The sequence below is a fragment of the Terrapene carolina genome, unplaced genomic scaffold, assembly GCF_002925995.2.
Source record: "Terrapene carolina triunguis isolate 2854851 unplaced genomic scaffold, T_m_triunguis-2.0 Scaffold97, whole genome shotgun sequence".
Taxonomy (NCBI): domain Eukaryota; kingdom Metazoa; phylum Chordata; order Testudines; family Emydidae; genus Terrapene; species Terrapene triunguis.
Genome location: NW_020664448.1, coordinates 10890998 through 10913256, shown reverse-complemented (window position 1 = coordinate 10913256; position 22259 = coordinate 10890998). Strand labels below are relative to the sequence as shown.

Below are 22259 nucleotides of genomic sequence, written 5' to 3'. Positions count from 1 at the left end.
GACTCTGGCCTGAGAAATTAAATTATCCGTCTACTCTAGCTATCCCTAGGAATTATATGCTTAAATTACTGTTGCCTCTGATAAATTACATTGTAACCAGCCCCTAGCTGCATGCCTAGATGCACACATTATGATGATAGCACAGGACAATTTGCTCTGGAAACAGGCCTCTGCCACTGGTAGAATCATAGAGGTGTAGGACTGGAAGCGACCTCAATATTTATGCTAACTCAGAATTGTGATTAGGTGGCAGTAGCTCTTCCCTCCTGTAGGTTAGACCAGGTCACAACTAAAAAATTTTTGCTGGTATCGCTCTACTAGTAAACCCTCCTAGTGTAGATGCAGCTTCTACTGGCTAAAAAGTGCTTTTCCTGGTATTGCTCATACCGGGTTCCCTAAGCAAATTAAACAGACCAGGAAACGCTCTTATGCCAGAATAACTGTGTCCATATGAGGGCTTTTGCCGGTATAGAAATGTCACTAAAAAGAAACCGCAAGGCCTCCAAACAGACATTACCATACTGGCAAAGGTTTCTAGTGGGGACCTGGCCTAAGACGCTAGAGGAAAGGATGAAATACACCCAATAGCCAGTCATACATTTGCACATCCCTATTGCTTTGATTTTTTTTGTGTGTCTTTACTCTTGTGAAATATAAACTGTCTTTCTCTCTGGTTTCTTACGTCACACTCATCCCTACTGGAGTCTTAGAGCACATCACAGCGTAACTGAATTTATCCGCATAACACCAGAGGGAGGAAAATGCCAGCCCACCATTACAGGTGGGGACCTGGGGCCCAGAGGGCTTAAGTGACTTGCCTAAGGTCACACAGGAAGTCTGTGGCAGAGCAGGAACTTGAGCCCAGATCTCCTGAATCCTAGTCGAGTGTTATAGAGCATCATTCTTTATCAACAGCCTTCTGTTGTCTGCCCCCCACATACACAGCGTTCATATACATAACACCATTGCCTATTAAGGTTGCCAACTTTCTGACTGTAGAAAACCGAACACCCTTGCCCTGCCCCCTGCCCCACCCCTGCCCCAAGGCCATGCCCCTGCCCCACCCCTTCTCTGAGGCCCCGCCCCCACTCACTCCATCTGCCCTCTCTCTGTCGCTAGCTCTCCACCACACTCGCTCACTTTCACTGGGCTGGGGCAGGGGGTTGGGTGCAGGAGGTGGTGAGAGCTCTAGTTTGGGGTGCAGGATCTGGGGGTAAGGCATGCGGGCTCCGGGCAGCGCTTACCTGAGGCGACTCCCGGAAGCAGGCGGCATGCCCCATTAGCCACGGTTCCTGGCCCATGGGAGCTGCGGAGCCAGTGCTCGGGGCAAAGACAGCATGTGGAGCCCCCGTGGCCACCCCGCGCCTAGGAGTGGACATGCCAGCTGCTTCTGGGAGGAGTGGTAGATACGCTGGACGGTAGGGATAGGATACAGAGGGACCTAAACAAATTAGAGGATTGGGCCAAAAGAAACCTGATGAGGTTCAACAAGGACAAGTGCAGAGTCCTGCACTTAGGACGGAAGAATCCCATGCACTGTTACAGACTAGGGACCGAATGGCTAGGAAGCAGTTCTGCAGAAAAGGACCTAGGGGTTACAGTGGACAAGAAGCTGGATATGAGTCAACAGTGTGCCCTTGTTGCCAAGAAGGCTAATGGCATTTTGGGCTGTATAAGTAGGAGCATTGCCAGCAGATCGAAGGACGTGATCATTCCCCTCTATTTGACATTGGTGAGGCTTCATCTGGAGTACTGTGTCCAGTTTTGGGCCCCACACTACAAGAAGGATGTGGAAAAATTGGAAAGAGTCCAGCGGAGGGCAACAAAAATGATTAGGGGGCTGGAGCCAGGGCCGGCTCCAGGCCCCAGCTTACCAAGCAGGTGCTTGGGGCGGCCACTTCGGAGAGGGGCGGCATGTCCAGCTGTTCGGCAGCAATTCGGCGGACGGTCCCTCACTCCTGCTCGGAGCGAAGGACCTCCCACTGAATTGCCGCCACAGATCGCAATCGCAGCTTTTTTTTTTTTTTGGTTTGGCTGCTTGGGGCGGCCAAAACCCTGGAGCCGGCCCTGGCTGGAGCACATGACTTATGAGGAGAGGCTGAGGGAACTGGGATTGTTTAGTCTGCAGAAGAGACGAATGAGGGGGGATTTGATAGCTGCTTTCAACTACCTGAAAGGGGGTTCCAAAGAGGATGGATCTAGATTGTTCTCAGTGGTACCAGATGACAGAACAAGGAGTAATGGTCTCAAGTTGCAGTGGGGGAGGTTTAGGTTGAATATTAGGAAAAACTTTTTCACTAGGAGGGTGGTGAAGCACTGGAATGGGTTACCTAGGGAGGTGGTGGAATCTCCTTCCTTAGAGGTTTTTAAGATCAGGCTTGACAAAGCCCTGGCTGGGATGATTTAGTTGGGAATTGGATCTGCTTTGAGCAGGGGGTTGGACTAGATGACCTCCTGAGGTCCCTTCCAACCCTGATATTCTATGATTCTATGACCGGACTTTTAGTGGCCCAGTCAGCAGTGCTGACCAGAGCCACCAGGGTCCCTTTTCAACCGGGCCTCCCAGTTGAAAACTGGATGCCTGGCAACCCTATTGCCTACTTAGAAAGCAACTAGCCTGCTCTGTAAAGCCAAGACACTGGAATCTCCATAATAGCCTGGGAACTTGCTTAGTCCCCCCACAGAGGGTTTCTCTATAGTAGCAGTTGCTTGTTATTATATGCTTTTCTATGGCAATTATCAGAGTGTTTGGTGCCTTTACCATGAATTAGCTACCTCCAAAAACACAACCGCATGCGGTTCTCTCTGCTCCACAGGCAGCCACTCCCTGAAGTGGACCAGATGCCGGGGGTAGGCATTAAGGCACTAAATTGCACTATCCCCAAAGCCTTGCTTTATGTGCAAGCCGGAGGAAAGAGAAGGGGGATCAAACTGAAGCAATAACAGTCGTTTTGCACTGATGACCCCCCCCCCCAACCCCCCACTTAACACTAGAACGCTTCAGACACACAATCCCATGATGATCTTTATTGGGAGATTTCCTACCATTGAAATAGGTACAGCGCCATCTGGTGGTTGTATAGCTCACGTTCATGCACCCTTAATTAGCATCATCTTCCATTAAGCTCCTTGGCGTGGGTGGAGGGGTGAAAGCTGCACTTCCCCCTGCGCTAACATCAGGGCGAGCCACTGGGCTGGCTCAACCCCTCTCTCTGGCTGATGAAAACTCTGCCTGGCTGGACTTGGGGAAGGAAGGGCAGGAAAATGTGAGCTGCTGGAAGCATGGGGAAAACAGGGTATTTAGCCTGCCTGGAGTGTGGAGGGTTCTTTACTTAACTGTGCATGGTGAGAGCGGAGAGGCTAGTGGGAGGCCCCTCGGGCAGATCCAGGCTGCCCAGCAGGGGAGGGGCATAGGAGCAGACCCGCCATATCCATTGAAGCCTTTGCACCAGCACAAGACATTGCACATACCTCTGGGCCTGTGTTTCCATATTATATACCCTGCGTCTGTCGCAATCACAAGCGCCTCACCAGCCTGTAACTCCCTCGGCTCCTTTCCACTGTGGCCCTTTGCCTGGCCAGACTCCACAGATACACACTTCTGGTGATTCATGGGGGGTGGGGAATGACTCAGTCCAAGATACTCTAACCCTGTTTGAGGGGAAGATGGAGGAAACTTTGAACTGTCCTGGTGAAGCAGCTGGGATGGTGCAGAGCATCTGGCTGAGGCTGTAACACCAGTGGATCTAAGGCTATGGCTACACTTATGGCACAGTCACTGCACGCCCCCGTAAGTGGCTATAAATGGCAGCCTAGACACTGAGACACTTCTTCAGCGAGTAGAGACACGTCAGAACCCTAGGGCACATGCCTTACCCAGCTCTCTACATGCCCAAGGCCATGCCTCCCATGTCAACACTGCTATTTTAGCAGTGTAGTGTCCCACTGCCTCCCCGCTGCTGGAGCCTTTCCCTGCTGTATGCAGCTACACACCGCAGTGTGGACACAGCCTGCCTTTCACTGCTGTGTGTAGCTACGGCTACCCGGCCTACACATCGCCCCAAGTGTAGCCAATGCCTAGCTGATCTGTGCTTTTTATGACACGCTCCCTTTCCCCCCCATACATTCCCCCCCTAAACCTAATATCCCCCACCCCACCACCACCCAGTCCTGCTGACTCTGGAGTGGTAGTTTTCTCCCCAGCGCTGGGCTAATAGACAGGCTGGGCACTGAGCCAGGAGTGAGTGTGAGGGAAGTGAAGGAGAAGAGAAATAGCAGGGAGCTGAAAGGGAATTGGAAGGGGGAAGGGAGGTCCAGGGGTTAGGACGGTAACCTGGAACTCAGGAGACCTGGCTTCAATTTCCAGCTGTGCTACAGACTTCCTGGGTGACGTTGGTCAAGTCAGTTAGGGTATGTCTACACTGCAACTGGAGATGCAATTGCTACCCAAGTAGGCCTACCCGGGTTAGCTTCTTTCACTCTATGCATCTGAAGAAGTGAGGTTTTTACCCACGAAAGCTTATGCCCAAATAAATCTGTTAGTCTTTAAGGTGCCACCAGACTCCTTGTTGTTTTCATGGCTAAAAATAGCAGTGAAGATGCAATAGCACAGGCTAGAACCATGAGTATGTACCCAGTGTTGCAGGAGGGCGTGTACTGCCCAGGCCACCACGTCTTCACTGCTATTTTTAGCTATAATAAACTAGGCTAGCTAGATTAAAGCTAGTGTGGCTATACCCACGCAAGCTGTAATCCAATCTCTGATTGCAGTGTAGACACACCCTAAGTCTCTCTTCACATCAGTTCCCCATCTGTAAAACAGATGATAGCACTGCCCTGCCTCACAGAGGGGCTATGAGGATAAATATATTAAAGGTTGTGAGGTGCTCAGATACTACTACAGTGACAGGGGGCCAAATAAGTACCCGAGAGATGGTTTCCTGCAAGTTCTCAAACAACTAGCAGCTGGATTTAGTGAATGGCACCTTCTGCCTTTGCTCCTCTTGCTCACTGTGTCTCTGTTCTCTTTTCAGGTACCGCCTCTGTTGCAGTAGCTGGCATCTTCGCAGCCTTAAGAATCACAAAGAACAAGCTCTCCGACCATAAGTTTGTTTTCCAAGGAGCCGGAGAGGTAGGCTTCACCCGGGTTCGGCCCTAAATACAGTGTTTGTCCCTTCATTTTAAGGGGGTAAAAATTGAAGCATAAGGCCCAGATCCACAAACTTAGGTGCCTAAGTCCCAGTTTTGGGTTCCATTGTGAGCCACAAAAGTCCCACTCAGCTGCCGCCGAACCCTGTGGGCGCCTAAGTTTCTGACTCTTGGTGTGCACACTGCCACGCCACTCCAGGTCCCTGGAGGCCTATCTCCAAGAGCGATCCACAAAGCAGGGGAAGACAGGCAGAAGAATTCCTGTCTCACCCATGGGCCCAATCTGGTAATCGTGCTCAGAGGCACCTATTGGATCAGGTCCCATTCAAAATCAAGGAGGTGCCACCACATTATAATTTCTAGCCCAGTGGTTAGAGCCCTCACCTGGGGTGTGAGAGACCTAAAATTCTATCCTCCCCTGAGGCAGAGGTGGGGAAGGATCTGAACAGGCGCCTCCACCCTCTCAGGGGAGTGTGCTAGCCACTACGCTCTGGGATACTCTGAAGTGGGGCTCCCTCAGTCTGTCCTGTGGAAGCTATGGATATACAGAGTCACGGGGCCAGAGAAAGGATGAGAACAATTCTGTAGTCCAATGGTTAGGGCACCCACATGGGAGATCCTGGGTCAGTCCACCTGCTCCAATCACTGTTTAATTATGTATACAAAATAGAACAGCTTCAACTGGAGAGAGTGAGGGAGCCCACCTCAGAATCTCCCAGCGGGTGGGCACCACCTCCTCTCCTCCCCCACGGTTCTGTGTGGTGTGAAGCAGTCACCTAACTCATTCTTACAAGAAACATCTCAGGTGCCTATCTCCGTGAGAGGGCAGGGCTTAGGACACACCCCTCTTGCCGGCTTCTCCCATTGGCTAGTTTAGGCAGCTCCTCGCCTAGCATGCTGGCTTTTGGGGGTCACATTCTAAGGCACCTGTCTCTCCCCATGCATTATATAGGGAGCCTGGGTGCCTCACTTGGCTTTGCAGATCAGTGTTGTTCCAGTGATTTTTTTCATGCAGTGCTCCGCCGAAATCTTTTTGTGGATCCGGGCCTAAGTCTTCAGCCAGGCTGGAATTCAGTAAGGAGAAGCAAAGGGGAAACCTACTCTTAGTGTACGTTTCTGACGAGGAGTGGTCTTCATTGCTTGTTAGCCCTTCGAAGTCAGCACATCTGAAATGAAGCTGGAGCCTGTTCCTCCTTGTGCATCACTAACAGAATGGTTTACTTAAGTTACAGTCAACTCCGTGCAAACCCACTGAATGCCATGAGGCTGCCCAGGTGTCAATGGGGTTTTAATTTGGCCTGCAGAACCTTTATTACTGATGATGCATGAACTGAAAGGAGCCCCGCTGGACTATCAGGGCATGTCTGTCAAGCTGGCAGTTAGGGAAAACAAAAATCTTCTTCCTTGTAATCTGAGCCCGTCACAGAGGAACAACAAACACAGAACTCCCCCAGGCCACTTTTACAATCATTTGTCAGAGTTGAGCCACACTTTCCCTTTGAGGCAGAAGCCATCTCTACTTCTATGTGTGTACAGTGCCTAGCACAACAGGGAGAGGGAGAGTAGCTAGTGGTTAAGGCTCTGGCGTACGGCCTGTGAGATCTGCGTTCAATTCCTGTCACCAACTGCCTGTGTGATTTTGGGCAAATCATAGAATCATAGAATATCAGGGTTGGAAGGGACCTCAGGAGGTCATCTAGTCCAACCCCCTGCTCAAAGCAGGACCAACCCCAACTAAATCATCCCAGCCAGGCCTTTGTCAAGCCTGACCTTTAAAACCTCTAAGGAAGGAGATTCCACCACCTCCCTAGGTAACCCATTCCAGTGCTTCACCACCCTCCTAGTGAAAAAGTTTTTCCTAATATCCAACCTAAACCTCCCACACTGCAACTTGAGACCATTGCTCCTTGTTCTGTCATCTGCTACCACTGAGAACAGTCTAGATCCATCCTCTTTAGAACCGCCTTTCAGGTAGTTGAAAGCAGCTATCAAATCCCCCCTCATTCTTCTCTTCTGCAGACTAAACAATCCCAGCTCCCTCAGCCTCTCCTCATAAGTCATGTGCTCCAGCCCCCTATCACTTAATCACTTAACCCTTCAGTTGCCCCTCTGTAAAATGGAGATTACAATCTAACAGTCACGGCAGATGGGTGTGTTCAGCATCTTTCCACCCAGCTCTCAGGTGGGGCCTCTCGGTGAAACCGTAATGCCAAGAACTATTGACAGCAAGTCAGGGTTGTTTTGTTTTTTTATCATGAGACTGGGGGAAGAAAGAGGGGACTGTTCCCCTCTCAACATTTCAAATTTACCACTGTTGTCTAGAGTTCCTCTCTGCTGGCTTCATCCTGGAGCCGCACCAGTCTGGCTTCTACCCTCTTCTCTCCACTGAAACTGCTAGTACGAAGGTCTCAGACAACCTCTTCCTGGTCAGATCCTAGGGCGATGTTCCACCTTCAACCTCTTTGACCAGTCTGCTGTGTTAGAAGCCATCAATCACTCCCTCCTTCTTGACACGTTTCAGCTAGATGATGATGACTTGTATTACTGTGTGCATTGGAGTCATGGCCCAGGGCCCCGGTGTGCTAGGTGCTGTACAGAACAAAAAGAGGGTCCCTGCCCCACAGAGTTTACAATCCATGTGCTTTTTGGGAGGAGTGGGGGGGGGGGGAACTGTCATCTTTTTAAACCTCTCCAAAATGAGGCACGTTCCTCTGAGGAAATGATCGGAATTTGCTTTCTGCTTATGGGTTTCAGGCTGCCATGGGCATAGCCCAACTCATCGTTATGGCCATGGAAAAGGAAGGAATTTCGAGGGAAGACGCCATCAAAAAAATCTGGATGGTGGACTCCAAGGGACTAATTGTCAAGGTAAATCTGCCTCTGTTGCACTACTGTGCTGTGGTGCATGATAGATGCAGTGTAACAGGCACAGGGTACAATGGGGCCTGACTCATTAACCCAGAGCAAGCAGATCCAGTGGGCCACAGGCAGCCCTGGAGTAAGTGGTTGCAATTCTGTTGAAGTCAATGGAGCTGCACTTGCTTATACACATCAGGGTAGACTTTGCTTTCCTGTTTTTGATGCCCTTTCCAGCAGCATTTGGACATTCTGGGGATAGCTACAGCTGCAGGGTCAGGGACCACTCTGCTCCTCAGGCCCAAGGGGACTTTGTAAATCTCCTCACCAGGAGACAGAGCTTTCTTGAGATTTGGTCCAAGACACTGGAATGAACTTCCACCCGAACTAAGGGCCATCAGAAACCTCACCGCCTTCCACACGAAGTGCAAGGTGCACATCAAAAAAGAAACTTACCAACACAAACCACTCCACTGCACACAATCCTCCCCCATGCGAGAGGATGGGAGAACAAACCACACGTGACAGATGTTAGTCACGTAATGCACAACTGGAAGGTGCGCAGATACTACAGGGATAAGTGCGATATAGCAGAATATAGAATAGCGTGAGGCACTGAAATCTTGCAAACAAGATTTTGCAAATAATCGATCTAGACTTTTCTCACCTGCCAGAGGCTGGTTTGTTCCTTTTTCCCTGCAGGGGAGGAGTCACCTGAACCACGAGAAGGAAATGTTTGCCCAAGATCACCCCCAGATGAGAACTCTGGAGGAGGTAGTGCAAAGAGTGAAGCCGACAGCTATTATAGGTAGAGTCACGGAAAAGGGAGCTCCGTCTCACTTGTCCAGTTCTTGGGGGGTTTCTTTCTTTGTTCCAGGGGCTCCTCTCTTGTCCAGTCCGACTCCCAAGGCCTCCCTGCCGGCATTTTTTTCCTTTACTTCCCAGCATGCCCCATCTCTTGAGGCTATGAAGCACAAGCTCCCTCCTTCTGTTGAATAGGGATCCCTTGGGAGCCAATCGGCGCTGCCCTTAATGGGCCACAGGGGGCACTCTTGAGTTAAGCAGAGTTCTGCTGCTCCTAGAGGCTGAGCATGTATATCCCTGTGGCCCTACCAAATTCAAGTCCCATTTTGGTCAATTTCACAGTCATAGGATTTTTAAAATTGTAAATTTCAAGGTTTCAGCTATTTAAATCTGAAATTTCATGGTGTTGTAATTGTAGGGGTCCTGACCCAAAAAGGAGCTGTGGGGGGATCGCAAAGGTTATTGTAGAGGGGGTTGCGGTATTGCCACACTTACTTTTGCACTGCTGCTGGCGGCAGCGTTGCCTTCAGAGCTGGGCAGCTGGAGAGCGGTGGCTGCTGCCCGGTAGCCCAGCTCCGAAGGCAGAGCCGTTGCCAGCAGCAGCACAGAAGTAAGGATGGCATGGTATGGTATTGCCACCCTTGCTTCTGCACTGCTGCCTTCAGAGCTGGGCCCTCAGTCAGCAGCTGCCACTCTCCGGCTGCCCCGCTCTGAAGGCAGAAGTAAGGACGGCAATACCGCGACCCCCCCTGCAACTCCATTTTGGATCAGCACCCCCACATTTCAGAAACGCTGGTCTCCCCCGTGAAATCTGTATAGTATAGGGTAAAAGCACACAAAAGACCAGATTTCATGATCCATGATGCGTTTTTCATGACCATGAATTTGGTAGGGCCCTATATATCCCCAATTGACCAGCAGAGCAAGAGTCTGGTGGCAGTTACCAGTGCCAGGCCTCCTGAAGGATAGTGCTGAGCGTAGCCACAAAGCCAACCCGGACAAACACTTGGTTTGGGCTGTTTGCTGATCCTCTGCTCGATGGAGTGGAGGGCTTTATCCTGAAGGTGGTTTTGTCACTGTAAATCTGACTTGCATGGGGTCTCTGGAAAGGGCCGGCCTTCTCCCTCAGAGTCTTACCGTTCAATTTACTGAGCGCTAACAAGAGCTGAGGTTTAAGGAAACATGGGCCCGATCCATTGGAAGTCATAGAGTGAATCAGGAATTAATTGTTCACTTCTTAGGTGTAGCCGCCATCGCAGGAGCTTTCACGGAGAAGATTTTGAAGGACATGGCGTCTTTCAATGACAGGCCCATCGTATTTGCCCTAAGTAACCCCACGAGTAAAGCAGAGTGCACAGCCGAGCAGTGCTATCACCTAACAGAGGTAAATGTGCGACTGTCTCTCCCAGCACAGCAGCTGAGCGGAACAGCCAAAGAGACTTAACACACAGCGCAATCTCTCTGTGTGCTACTGTGATCAGAGGGCTCTTTGGTGGGTCATAGATGAATGTAACCTCCTGGCAGAACCCCACTGACGTACAGCTCATGTCGAGTAAAATGTCAGCCTGCAGGGCTCTTGCAGTTGATCAGCCCCGCAGGGGCAACTTCCGTTCATAAACTCTCAGGCCTAGTCTGCACCCCAGAATTAGATTGACCCTAGCTACCCCCCTCAGAGAGCTGTGAAACATGTTGCACGCTGTGCGAAATAGTTAGGTTGAACTAACCCCCGGTACGTGCGCGTGCACACACACACACACACAGAGTGGCTGCAGCTAGGTTGACAGAAGAATTCTTAACTATATCGATGGAAAACCCCCTTCGATGTAGGAAGCATCTACACTGGCACAGCGGAGGCATACCCTTAGTGTTAATGGTGATGATTTGTTGAGGGGGGCGTTCCTGATGCAGAGACCCTCCTCCCCTCCAGGGCCCAGCTACACAACCTTGTTGGGGTTGAATCTTTTTATTAGGTGGAGAGGAGGGAGGCCCTGAGCCCACCCCAAACTCCCTTCTCAGGCTGGCCCATCAGAGCTGTGTTCCTCAGTGAGCTCCTCAAATGCATGAGGGCCCTAGCTCAGGTATTCATGGGAGGCAACTTTGGGATTCGGATCAGGCAAGGGGAAAGAGAGTGGGTAAGGCACTGGACTGGAACTCAGGAGATCTGGATTCAAGTCTAGGGTCTACCTCAGCCTTTCTAGGGGGTCTTGGGTAAGTCATTTAGGCCCAGATCCTCAAAGGTATTTAGACTCCTAACTTCCATTGACTTCAGTGGAAGTTAAGCCTAAATACCTTTGAGGATCTAGGCCTAAATATCTCTGCGCATCTCCTTCCCCTCTGTAAAATGGGAATATTTTCCTGCATCACAGGACACTGTGTTGACAGGAGCCATGTATGTATCTAGATAAATAGGTTAGAATGAGACATTGTCTGGTACCAGGCCAAATGGAAACTAAATGCCACATGGCTCTTTCCCTTTTGCAAACAAACTGTATGTCAGTTTAAACAGCAGTCAGATCCTAATGGTGGTGGAGCTGTTGCTGAATGATCAATGAATTTGCTATCACAGTCACTGTACTCCCAGAGCTGGGTTCTGGGATCCCCTCAATTGTAGACATTGCCTCTCCAATATCTGTGTGTGTCTGTCTCTCTCAACAGGGCCGAGGCATATTTGCAAGTGGGAGTCCATTCCCTAAAGTAACCCTGGCCAGTGGACAGACCTTCTTCCCCGGCCAAGGAAATAATGCCTACGTGTTCCCCGGAGTGGCGCTGGGAGTCATTGCCTGCGGGGTCCGGCATATCTCCGATGATATCTTCCTCACCACGGCAGAGGTTTCAGATCTATATTTAACTGGTGCTTTTAAAAAATAAAAAAGCAGCTTGAATGAGGCTTGTTGAACCCCAGGAGTCTAGTTAAGTCCTTGGCTAGGAACGGGCCCAGGGCAATGTGTATCATGTGAACTTCAACCCCTCAGCAAAAGGCTGCAGACTTTCCCAACACAGCAGGATGCTAGAGCTTCCATTGTGCCAACAGAAGTCCTCTGCATGAGCCAGTATTTGGTTCCCCGCTGTGGAGGGAGCTGAGGGGGGGGGGCGAGGGGACATGTCCTCTGGAGTCCTGGGTATTTTTACTTACAGGCAAAAATAACAAATCCAAAAGAAAACAAAAATCCCCCAAAGCCTTTGATCATATTTGAAACAGCTGAATTTATTCCATAGCCTTTCCCCTGCTGCAGGAGATGCCTGGCTCCCGTCAGCGGAGGGAAAAGCAAGCAGCCAGGGTTCCCCGCCAAGCCAGCAGCTCTCACAAAGCCATTTTTGCCACTTTGCATTTTCCTCAGCCTTTGTTGTAGGCTGTATTTTTTGGAAAATGTCTGTTTTCAGATCATAACATATAGCCAAGCGGCATGTTTGGGAGGCAGAGCCAACTTTTTCTCAGAAATGGACTCACTTCTTTCAAAAATGGTAGCTAGTCGCGCACACGTTTTTTGCTGAAAGGGCTGCGTTTTCAAGCTCAGAATGAAATGTATGCAAATTTGAATTTTGAGTGGTTTTGCTTTTGATTACAAGGACTTCTCCTGGCTCTCTTAGCAACTGAAGTCTCAGCTCCGCACTGCCTTGTTAAAGCCTTAAGAGGGTGCATGCTGTACTTGATTGAGAACATCATCTATAACCTACCTTCTCTTCATTCTAGTCTATTGCTGAAGAGGTCACGGAGGAGCATCTTGCTGAAGGGAGACTCTATCCTCCCCTGAGTACCATCAGAGAGGTGTCCTTCAAAATTGCTGTTGAAGTAAGAATTCGAGTATTCTTGTGAAGTTTTTGTTTATATATAACCTCTCGTAACGTTGGCAAGGATTTTTCTCTTGCCCTCATCTTTGAAGTGGTTATGACTACCAATATAAATGCACTGGCTATATTAGACCCAGAAACATGGGCGGTGGGTGACGCTTCCCCTTGGGGAGGTTAGCCCCCTGCCCCGCCTCTTCTGGCCGAAGCCCCGCCTCTTCCAGCCAAGGCCACACCTTCGCTCGCTGCTCTCAGCCCCTCCCCCCGTGACTTTCCACGGGATAGAGTAGATCTTTCAGGTGTGGAAGAGCTGATTCAGTGCCATGGGCCAATCACAATTCCAGGTAGCCCCACGCTGTGTAACTCCCAGTTGGCTCCCAATGTGCCTGACATTAATTCCAAATTAGCCTCCGTCACACATCGGTGAAGCCTCCTTGTCCATTCCAAATTACTGACATTGTAAATACTGAATCAGGATGTTGAGGTGAAGAGAGTCTTAATAATGCTAAGAAAATGAATCCCATGTGGTTTAAAGCTCCATGCTCTGTTTCTTGTCCTAAGTTGTGTGGCTTTCTTGTGTGATGTGAGCAAAGCAATAGTACTCTCAAACTCCTGAGTTTCAGCCCAGATTTTCCAATGGTTCTTTCTGTATTTGGGCAAATGGTTGAGACCCAAATGTTAAAAGTGGCCCATCTTCAGGTGCAAGCAGCTGGATTTTCAGAGTTGTAGATCATCCCTAACTGCTCTTAGTCAATGGGAGCTTAGAGTGATCAACACCTTGGCAAATCAGGGCCAACATTTGCAGACTTTGGGGGCCTGATCCAGTGATGCCTGAAGTAATAAGCTCACTGATTTCAGTGAGCTTATGGTCAGACTTTGGGTGTCTAAACTTGGGCACCTAAATAAGTGGCCTGATTTTCAGAGGTGCTGAGCACCCAGGGCGTGTTCCATCATCCTTAATAGGAGCTGCAAGTGTTCCGCGAAGAGTCAAGGCCAGTGATTAAATACGGATTTATGGGTACATGTAGGCACCCACGGTTGAATAACTTGGCCTTAGTGTCTATAGTACCCCCAATTTAGAGACCACTACTGAAAATTTACCTCATGCCTCAGTTTCACCTTTTCAGGCTATGGGATGTTAATACTTAGCTGCCCCCAGAGGTGTCTTGAGAATCCGACAGTCTGTAAAGTGCTATATACAACTGATCAAGTAATAGATTTTTGAAAATGAAGCAGAAAATACCACTCACTTTCTGTGCAAAACATACAACAGCACATCTTGCTTCACAGACTAGTGGTGCAGCCTCTAGCACAGAAGTCTTGGCTGATCTTGAACAGTTAGTCTTCTCTTCCACATTTTAGTGCAACTCAGATAATGAAATCTCCCTCCTCCTGGGTAGATATTCCAGGGTGCAACTCACCACCATCCAGTGCACTGTCTTTTGGAAAGTTTTGGCAATGCATGATGGGGCAGAAATGAGTCATGCAGGGGTGACTGGGAGCAAGGGGACAACGTCCCAGCATACATCTGTCTCCCTCCTGTAATGTCATCCTTATCCCATAATTTCCGTGCCTTTTTTAAAAAAAAAAACAACCTACGAACCTATGTGGCCCTCCTTGCTCTCCACCATCTCTGACAGAAGCATGGAACCCGCACAGTTCTGCACTATTGTCATGAGTGTTCCAAGCACCGGACACACGATCCTCCGGTATTTGCAGAACCTCAGAAAGAACCACATCAACAGGGCACACGATGATTTCATGGAGGGCAGATTTCATGGGATATAGTGAAAACCAATGCAAGGTTGTTGGTGGCATTCACAGAGCAGCTGCAGACAGTGAAGCGCCACTTCTGGGCCCAAGAAACAAGCACTAACAGGTGGGATCGCATCAAATGGCAGGTTTGGGATGACGAGCAGTCGCTGCAGAACTTTTCGATGTGCAAGGGAGGCCACATTCCTGGCTCTATGTGCTGAGCTTGCCGCAGCCTTCCATCACAGGGACACCAGAATGAGAGCTGCACTGAAGTGGAAAAACCAGTGGCAACCGCCCTGTGGAAACTTGCAATGTCCAATTGCCACCGATTAACAGGAAATCATTTTGGAGTTGGAAAATCCATGGTGGGTGCCATTGTCATGCATTTATGTCCATTTTGGCTACACACATACAGCAACCTTGGCTCTCATAGGTCAGTGTATGTGAAGCTGTGGTTGGCCTTACTGTCCCCCGGTGTGGAGTAGCAGAGGTAGGAATACAGCTCCTGATGCCACGTGGAATGTTGAAGGGGTTGTGTGTAGAGAGGTGCTCTAGTGGAGTTCTCCATAGATGGCAAAGGGAGTGGCTGTTGAATCTGTAGGTCCACAAGAGGCTGCAGCATCTGTGTTTGCTGCCAGAGAAGCCCCATTATGTCCTGGTGCATCTCCCTCTCCTTTTCCTGCTGGGATTCCTGGGCCTGTCTCCTGTCCATTCTTTCCTTGTCTATACATCCTGCAGTATTCACCCTCCAGGCCCTCTGTTCATGGTCTGATGCAGCGCTGGCTTGCCGGATCTTACTGAACATGTCACCCTAAGTCCTCTTCTTTCTCCTCCATATCTGGCTCAGGCACCCTGCGAGTATGGAGGGGAAACCCCTCAAGCTACCCCTAACACACACACAGGTTGTCAGAATAGTCACAACAGAAAGCAAAAATTAAGATTCAGAACTCCCTTCCCTTGTTCCCCTAAAGTTTTAAAAAGACATGCTTGTTGTCATTTCTGCTTTGTAGTGCTTGTGCAGGGCACCATTCAAAGCACCAGCCATGTGAGCATGGCCCTCCAGGGGCGAGAGAAATAAGAAGGGAATTGCTTGAAGGAATGAGTATAGGGCAGTGGCATTGAATACTGGCACCAATTTCCACAGGCGGTGGTGATCTTAGCTGATATCTCACTCCTGAGGGTAACAAACGCATGGACAGCCCAGCTGCTGTTGGTGTCCTGAAGTCGCCCGGGCCCGTATGCCGCTAGCCTCTTGACTGGAATGGTGCTGGCCAAAGTCATCACCAACTGGCGTGGGAAAATGTTCTGCTGCGGAGGAAGACCTAAGGCTGCCATCCCTAGAAACCTTCGGGAGAGGACTGCAAGGTACCAGCATGAACATTTCATTGAGATCTCTCAGGCGGATTCAAGGAACATCCTTGTGTACATAAACAAACTTCTCCACAAACCCCCACTCCCCCGCCTAATTCTACAGGGGAATGAAGAGCAGCTAACAACTCTACCTCTCCTTGTTGTGCCACTACCTCTTCTAGGATGAGTAAACTAATGAAAAGTCAATAGCTGTGGCCTGTTACATTGGGGGACATCATGGTACTGGGAAATACATTTACACACTTACCCAAGGTTCCTTCCCCTGCATTGAGCTCACTGATGCTCAACTGCTGGCACTGACTTGACTGTGGTGGAGTCTCAAACAGGTCCTGGCTCACGACATAGCTGGAACCCCGGTTGCATGTCCCCCAGTCTCCTTCACTCCTCCTCGCTGTGCATGCCATGAGTCTGTGTCTTAGGCTCTTCAGAGGTATCCATGGGATACTGGTGGGGTTTTCACCAAGTACGGCATGTAGCTCTTTGGAAAAGCAGCAGGTCTGCGGCTCGGTGTTGTATCGATTGTTGGCCTCCCTGTCTTTCTGATAGGCCTGCCGCATTTCCTTCGCTTTCTCGCGGCTCTGCTGCTGATCCCTGTCATACCCCTTCTCTTGCGTCCTCTGCGTAAGCTGCTCATAGCTGTCCACATTTCTATGGCTTGTCCGTAGCTATGTCTGCACAGGCTCTTCTCCCCGCAGGCTCAGGAGATCCAAGAGCTCCCATCTACTTCTGGCCAGAGCGAGTCTGGAGCATGTAGCCCGCCTGGTCACCCAGGCAGTTGCACACAACAGTGGAGAGCTGCTAGGTGTGCTTGCTAAACTGGACAATCAGAAAATGGCATTTCAAAAATTTGCAGGCTTTTATGGTGGCGGGGGTGGGGGAGGGAGAGAGAGAGGGGCCTTTCAGTCTCTGTGACCTCTGGGCAGTGGAGTTCACAACTGTGACCACAGCAGTCAGTGTCAGGCATTGTGGGACGGCTGCTGAAGGACTGCTAGAGCCAATATAGATAATGCAGTGTCTACACTTGCACTGTGTCGACTTCAGTACATCAACTCTGGCTCAACACCGCTCAGGGAGATGGGGTTACCGTGTCTCCATAATGGGGCTCCATCGATGTGAGACAAATTAAAGTGTAGATACAGGCACAACTACGTCAACGCAGGATGGCTTACGTCAACCGAACTTCATAGTGTAGACCAGGTCTTGGGGAGAAATAGCAGTAGAGATTGAGCTATTCATTATTGTTTTGTTTTTTTTTCTTTGCAGATTGTTGACTACGCCTACAAACATAAGCTGGCTTCCTGGTACCCAGAACCAGAAGACAAGGAAGCCTTTGTCAAAGCCCTCATCTATAGCACTGAATATGAGTCATTTGCTATCGATAACTACAGGTGGCCACAAGCAGCCATGCACATTCAAGATGTATAATTTTTTTAAAACTCTGATCCTTAATATTCTCTGGTTGTTACCATCATTGCCAATCTTCAGGCTTGCAAAATTGTATTGTATCTGGAAACAAGCACTTCCTTACTTGCAGCTGCCTTTTTACTTTGTAAGTACCTGACTAGGGAACAGGCCAGAGCCAACATGTGCAGTGACAGAGACATATATGTCTAAAGGCTTACCCCAAGAAGTCCTGCACCGTAGTTTCCACCTTCCTTCAAAGCACTCCTGTGACCTTGCATAAACAGTATTCTCTTCTAAACAAATTGTCTCACTTCTGTATCAAAAGAATGAATTGTAAAGTAGCAAATCACACAGGAAACATAGCTCCCAAGGAACTGGCTTGGGTGCTCTCTTCTACAAAGCGATGGTGGTAGAGGCCAAAACTGTCATTGAAGTTTCATTTCTTTGATACACAGAGTGCCGCGGTGATTTTTTTATTTTTATTAGTAATCAAAAAGAATTGCAATCAAAGGCACTGTGGCATCACTACTGTTTTGGCGCTCTAGTCTCCTTTCAGTGACACTAGCAGAAATCAGAAGGCGCTGCACTGGAGCCAATGGAGTTTGCTGTAAGTTTAGGAAGACCTTTCAAAAATCTTCCATGTTGAGTGTCTAATATCCTGGGACCAACATGGGTACAACAACACTGCATATGTCCCTTAACTATCAGTTTGAATGTATTAGTGAGGAGTATCCTTTCCCTATTGATTCCTCTAAAAGGGAATAATATCAGCTCAACCTGAAGATGTGTTGCAGTGTTGTTGTAGCCATGTTGGTCCAAGGATATTGGAGAGCCAAGGTGCGTAAGGTAATATCTTGTATTGGACCAACTTCTGTGGTGAAAGAGACAAGCTTTGGAGCTACACAGAGCTCTTCTTCAGGTCTGGAAAAGGTACTCAGAGTGTCACAGCTAAATACAAGATGGGGCATATGGTTGGTTTCATGGTGCATTTGTCCAGAAATTCTTCCTCATTTTTTGTCCTATGACTGAGAGATGTTAATGGGGCCACTTCACCTTGAATGGTTTCATAAAATGTGTGTTAACTACTTACGTTAAACAATCTGTTCCACCTTGTATTTAGCTGTGACATTCTGCTTTCCCACACCTGAAGAACGGCTTTGTAGTTCAAAAGCTTGTCTCTTTCACCAACAGGTCCAATAATATATTACTTCACCGACCTTGTGTAAGTTTGTTCTGTTTATTTAAAGCCTTATTCTATTGGTTCATATCATCAAATGTCTGTAACCTATATAATGACAATCAAGATCCTACACTCCACAGATTTAAGAGTATTTGATTTTCCTAACACATTCTCCTTACCTGGCTCCAATATGGCCAAGAAAGGTCTCAGGGAATAGTAATAGGGTCTTTTTTTACTTAACATAAAACAGCATCCAAAGCATCATATCTAATAAATCAAGTTTATGTTTCTGCTGCTGGGTTAAATATAGGCTTTAACCATACAAGTCTTGCCTCATCAAATCTGACTGCCAATGCAAAGGGATGGACATCTGTTTATTTTCAGACTAGCACACAAAAAAGGAAAACAGAATCTGATCTATTTCAAAATGTTATTAATTGATGCATAAACAAAAAGTCTTAGATCATGGTTGGCTGAAAACAGACTCATCACATAATGAAATTCAGCATGACCGTATCAAAAGTCAGCAATGCTGCCATGTGCAACGCTGATGAACCAGTTAGATCACATCTGATGCATCCCCATTGATATCACGGCAGTCAAATAGTTTTCTCTGAACTTCTGCAGCCAGTTCAGCAATGTAAATGTTTGTTTCCTGATTAGCTAAGACCTCTAACTTCTTTTCCCAATTAAAATATCAGTTAAAATGAAAACTGGCAACATATCTGACATGTAAAGCCAAAATTGAGAGCTTTCTAGTTGCTTTAAGGTCCCAGTCACGCAAGGCTTTACATACAGACTTAACTTTACACACTGAGTAGTCCCACTCGCATCAATGGGATCAGTTACTCACAGTGGGTACAGTTAAGTGTGTGTGTAAGTCTTGGCAGGATCAGGGCCTAAGCCATTCGGACTGTCTGACTCTACATTGAGTCCATTGACTTCACGTTGCAGCAAGCAGTGAGCTTTACTGTGCTTCTCAGGGTTTAACCTTAGGTTCTCCTCAGTCAGTATTTGGCTCAATAAAAGCTTTACTTTCAGCTCCAGTGATGTAGAAATGGGCATGCACCAGAATCCGAGCTGATCACCCCCAAATTTTGGAGGAAAACATTCAGCTGCCCACCGGGACGGAGGGTGGAGGTTGTAGCCGTCTCTAAACAAGAGTCGGTATCTGAACTGAAATCACTAATGATTTTTCTCCCTTACTTCGAGCTATTTGCATACCTTGCATGAGTGCCTACAATCTGTGAGGAGCATTCAGAACACCCCAGGTGGCATGCTCCCACCCCACTCCGCTCATGAGCTAACATAAACCACATTTTGAATTCAGTCAGTGACTAAAGCAGCAGGAGAAGAAAGCACTCCCAAAACAATGCACACTTCCAGCCCAAAACACCTTCTGGAGTTTGTCATTGTCTTTATTCTCCCCTCCAGTCATCAGGTGCTATAATGACAGGTTAATCTCAATATTCTTCTGCTTTCCCATGTACAGGTCCAATGGAACCCTTTCATTGTTACTTTGTCCGTAAAACTTTGTTAAACTGCCTCAGTAATTCTTAGTGTTACTTTATGAAGACCTCAGACAAGCTGAATGTGCTGGCCATTTTATTAGAGAGCATTAAACAGCTCCTGTAAGTGATTGTACATGCAGTGCTTTTGTAATGCAATGACAGGTTTCTGTACTGTGTATGTTTCATTTGTATAATCAATTAAAGCTTACTTAAAAAGTGCAACACCATCCCTTCTTTTAAAAACCATGTATGCCAAATGGTTTCTGAAGGATATTTTAAATTAATTGCATATGCCGTACTAGACGTGTCAGTGAGAGCCAGGCATGCAGACTACACCTGAAAATGGAAGCTAATGCGGTGTTGCCTGTCCTCTTGGGCACCAATCCAGCAAAGCAGGTGAGGGTTCCCATTAATGTCAATGGGACTGCTCATGTGTTCAAGTTCTTTGCTTAGTCAGGACTGAACCTGTGCATTGGGGCATAGTGCTGTTGGAGCGCCCATCTTTCAGACAGCAAGCCATGAGCCTCACAACGTCTCACTGTATAGAAGAATCAATTCCAAAACAGAACACGCCAGCCACTTCTCCACCTGTGGAGAGCATGAGAGAAACATGTGACAGATGGGTAGTCACAGCGGTTAATGCACTCCTGCATAGTGCTCGGTGATGAGCACAGGCTAAGAACCTGTCTAGACCAGAACAACTGTGACCATTATGTATCCCATGGCACCTTACGGATGTTAGTCCTGCAGCCCTGCCCACCTACATGCCTCACTACAGCTTCAACTGGATAGGATACTCTTCAGTGCTTGTCCTAGCCTGCTATGCAGCACTGCTATTCGCTGTCCAAGAGCCCCTGCAGCCCCAAAGGAGGCCTGCATTGGGTCTCTCTTATTTACCTCACCGAGCTGTTGGAGGCCTTAGTTAACTGATTGCACAGATTGCTAAAGTGAGTTAGTTGAGGTAGGGACAATGTCTTCCCTAAGCATTTCTGCGGCATCTAGTACAATGAGGGCTTGTGTAGGACTGCTGGGAACTACTGCAGTATAACTATTCAATAATAATACAGTTCCAGTGTACAGAAACAATCTCTGTCCCTGCTCATGTTGGGGAACTGTCTGTTCAGACAGTAGAATGGTGTAGCTGGTGATGTCCTTCGGGGGGGGGGGGGGGGGATACAGCTGTCAGTAACAGACCAGTTATTGCACCCTACCAAGGGAAGGGGAAGAAGAGCTAGAAGTAAGGCCCCCAGTGCTATAGCCCTTGCAAAACGCCTGATGAGCTCAACAAGCTTTGCAGGAATACTGCAGGATCAGGCTTTAAAATCTCATGGGCTTTAGCAATAGTGAGAGAGAGCACTGCTGCGCTCTGGCGTGCGAGTCAGGGCAGGCGTTTGGACAATTTGTATTCTCTTGGGTTCTGTAGCAAATTGGCAGTATTGGTTGATCTCTCGCCTAATTAGCACATTTCTCTCCTTGCTTCCATGGCTGTGATCCAGCTCTTGGCCAGTCTCCACTAACGCACAGCATCTCAGCCTTTAAACACGTCCGATTCCAATTCAGCAGTTCCAGCTGGACAAATGCCTGAAGAGCAGAGGACTCAGTTGCAGAGCTTGCATTCAAAATGAGGCTTAGGAGTTTAGGATGTTCTAAAAGGCTTGCGTGAGCTAGTATTTCAGCAGAGCGCCCACAGGGCTCTTCACACCCAAGCACCACACTGTAGCACATAGAAGGGGTGAAGGACTTCATCTGGAAATACTTATTCCACTTAGTACCCCCTATATTTGTGGGATAGCAGGCAGGATCTGTAACAGAACTTCCTTTCAGAATGCCTCTTGCTATCAGACTCCACAGCAGAGATTAATGTTTACTGGCATCAACGGTCAATGATTAGGTGAATTGAATGGCTTGAAGAGCACCAGTCTATATGACAGCCCTGGTGAGTGAAATTGTGGACAGCCAAATAGACGACGCCATGGACAGTGGCAGTGCAAGCTGCCTTACCTTCAAGGCCTGCCCTCGGATCAGGAGGTACAACCACTTGGTGTGAGATTAGGTCAGTCTCCATGCTGATTCAGTTCTTCATCTCTGCTGAGATTGCTAAGAAGGGTGTTAAATAGTGGTAGCTGTCCCCTAGATACTGGACCAAAGACACCAACTCCTTTCCTACAGGGCACTAAATGGTGATCAGAGGAGTAGCAATTGCTAATCACTCAATGCCAACTTGACAGGGTAACAATCTCCTGCTCCCCACGCTGTCTTCTTTCTGCCCCTCCAGATCTTACCATCAGTTCAGCTAACCTACAGATCTGGTACCAAAGCAAGGAAATTACTCCTTTGGAACTTTGTTTAATTCAACATAATTCTCATAAAAACCTAAGTCCAAAAGCAACAATCTTTAGAGCAATTTTCATTGAGCTGTGAGACATAGCTCACCACATTCGGGG

At 48.4% G+C, this 22259-nt stretch overlaps 1 protein-coding gene across 1 annotated transcript in view; it reads left to right on the top strand.

Moving 5' to 3' along the window:
- Nucleotides 1-18037, top strand: part of ME3 (malic enzyme 3) — a 198030-nt gene extending 179993 nt beyond the window's left edge. The window contains exons 8-14 of the mRNA XM_026651621.2: nt 5034-5131; nt 7903-8016; nt 8707-8812; nt 10050-10192; nt 11464-11637; nt 12500-12598; nt 16984-18037. Coding sequence (XP_026507406.1) covers nt 5034-5131; nt 7903-8016; nt 8707-8812; nt 10050-10192; nt 11464-11637; nt 12500-12598; nt 16984-17145 — 896 coding nt within the window. The 3' untranslated portion in view covers nt 17146-18037. The remainder of the gene's footprint in view (nt 1-5033; nt 5132-7902; nt 8017-8706; nt 8813-10049; nt 10193-11463; nt 11638-12499; nt 12599-16983) is intronic.
- Nucleotides 18038-22259: the final 4222 nt, after the last annotated feature.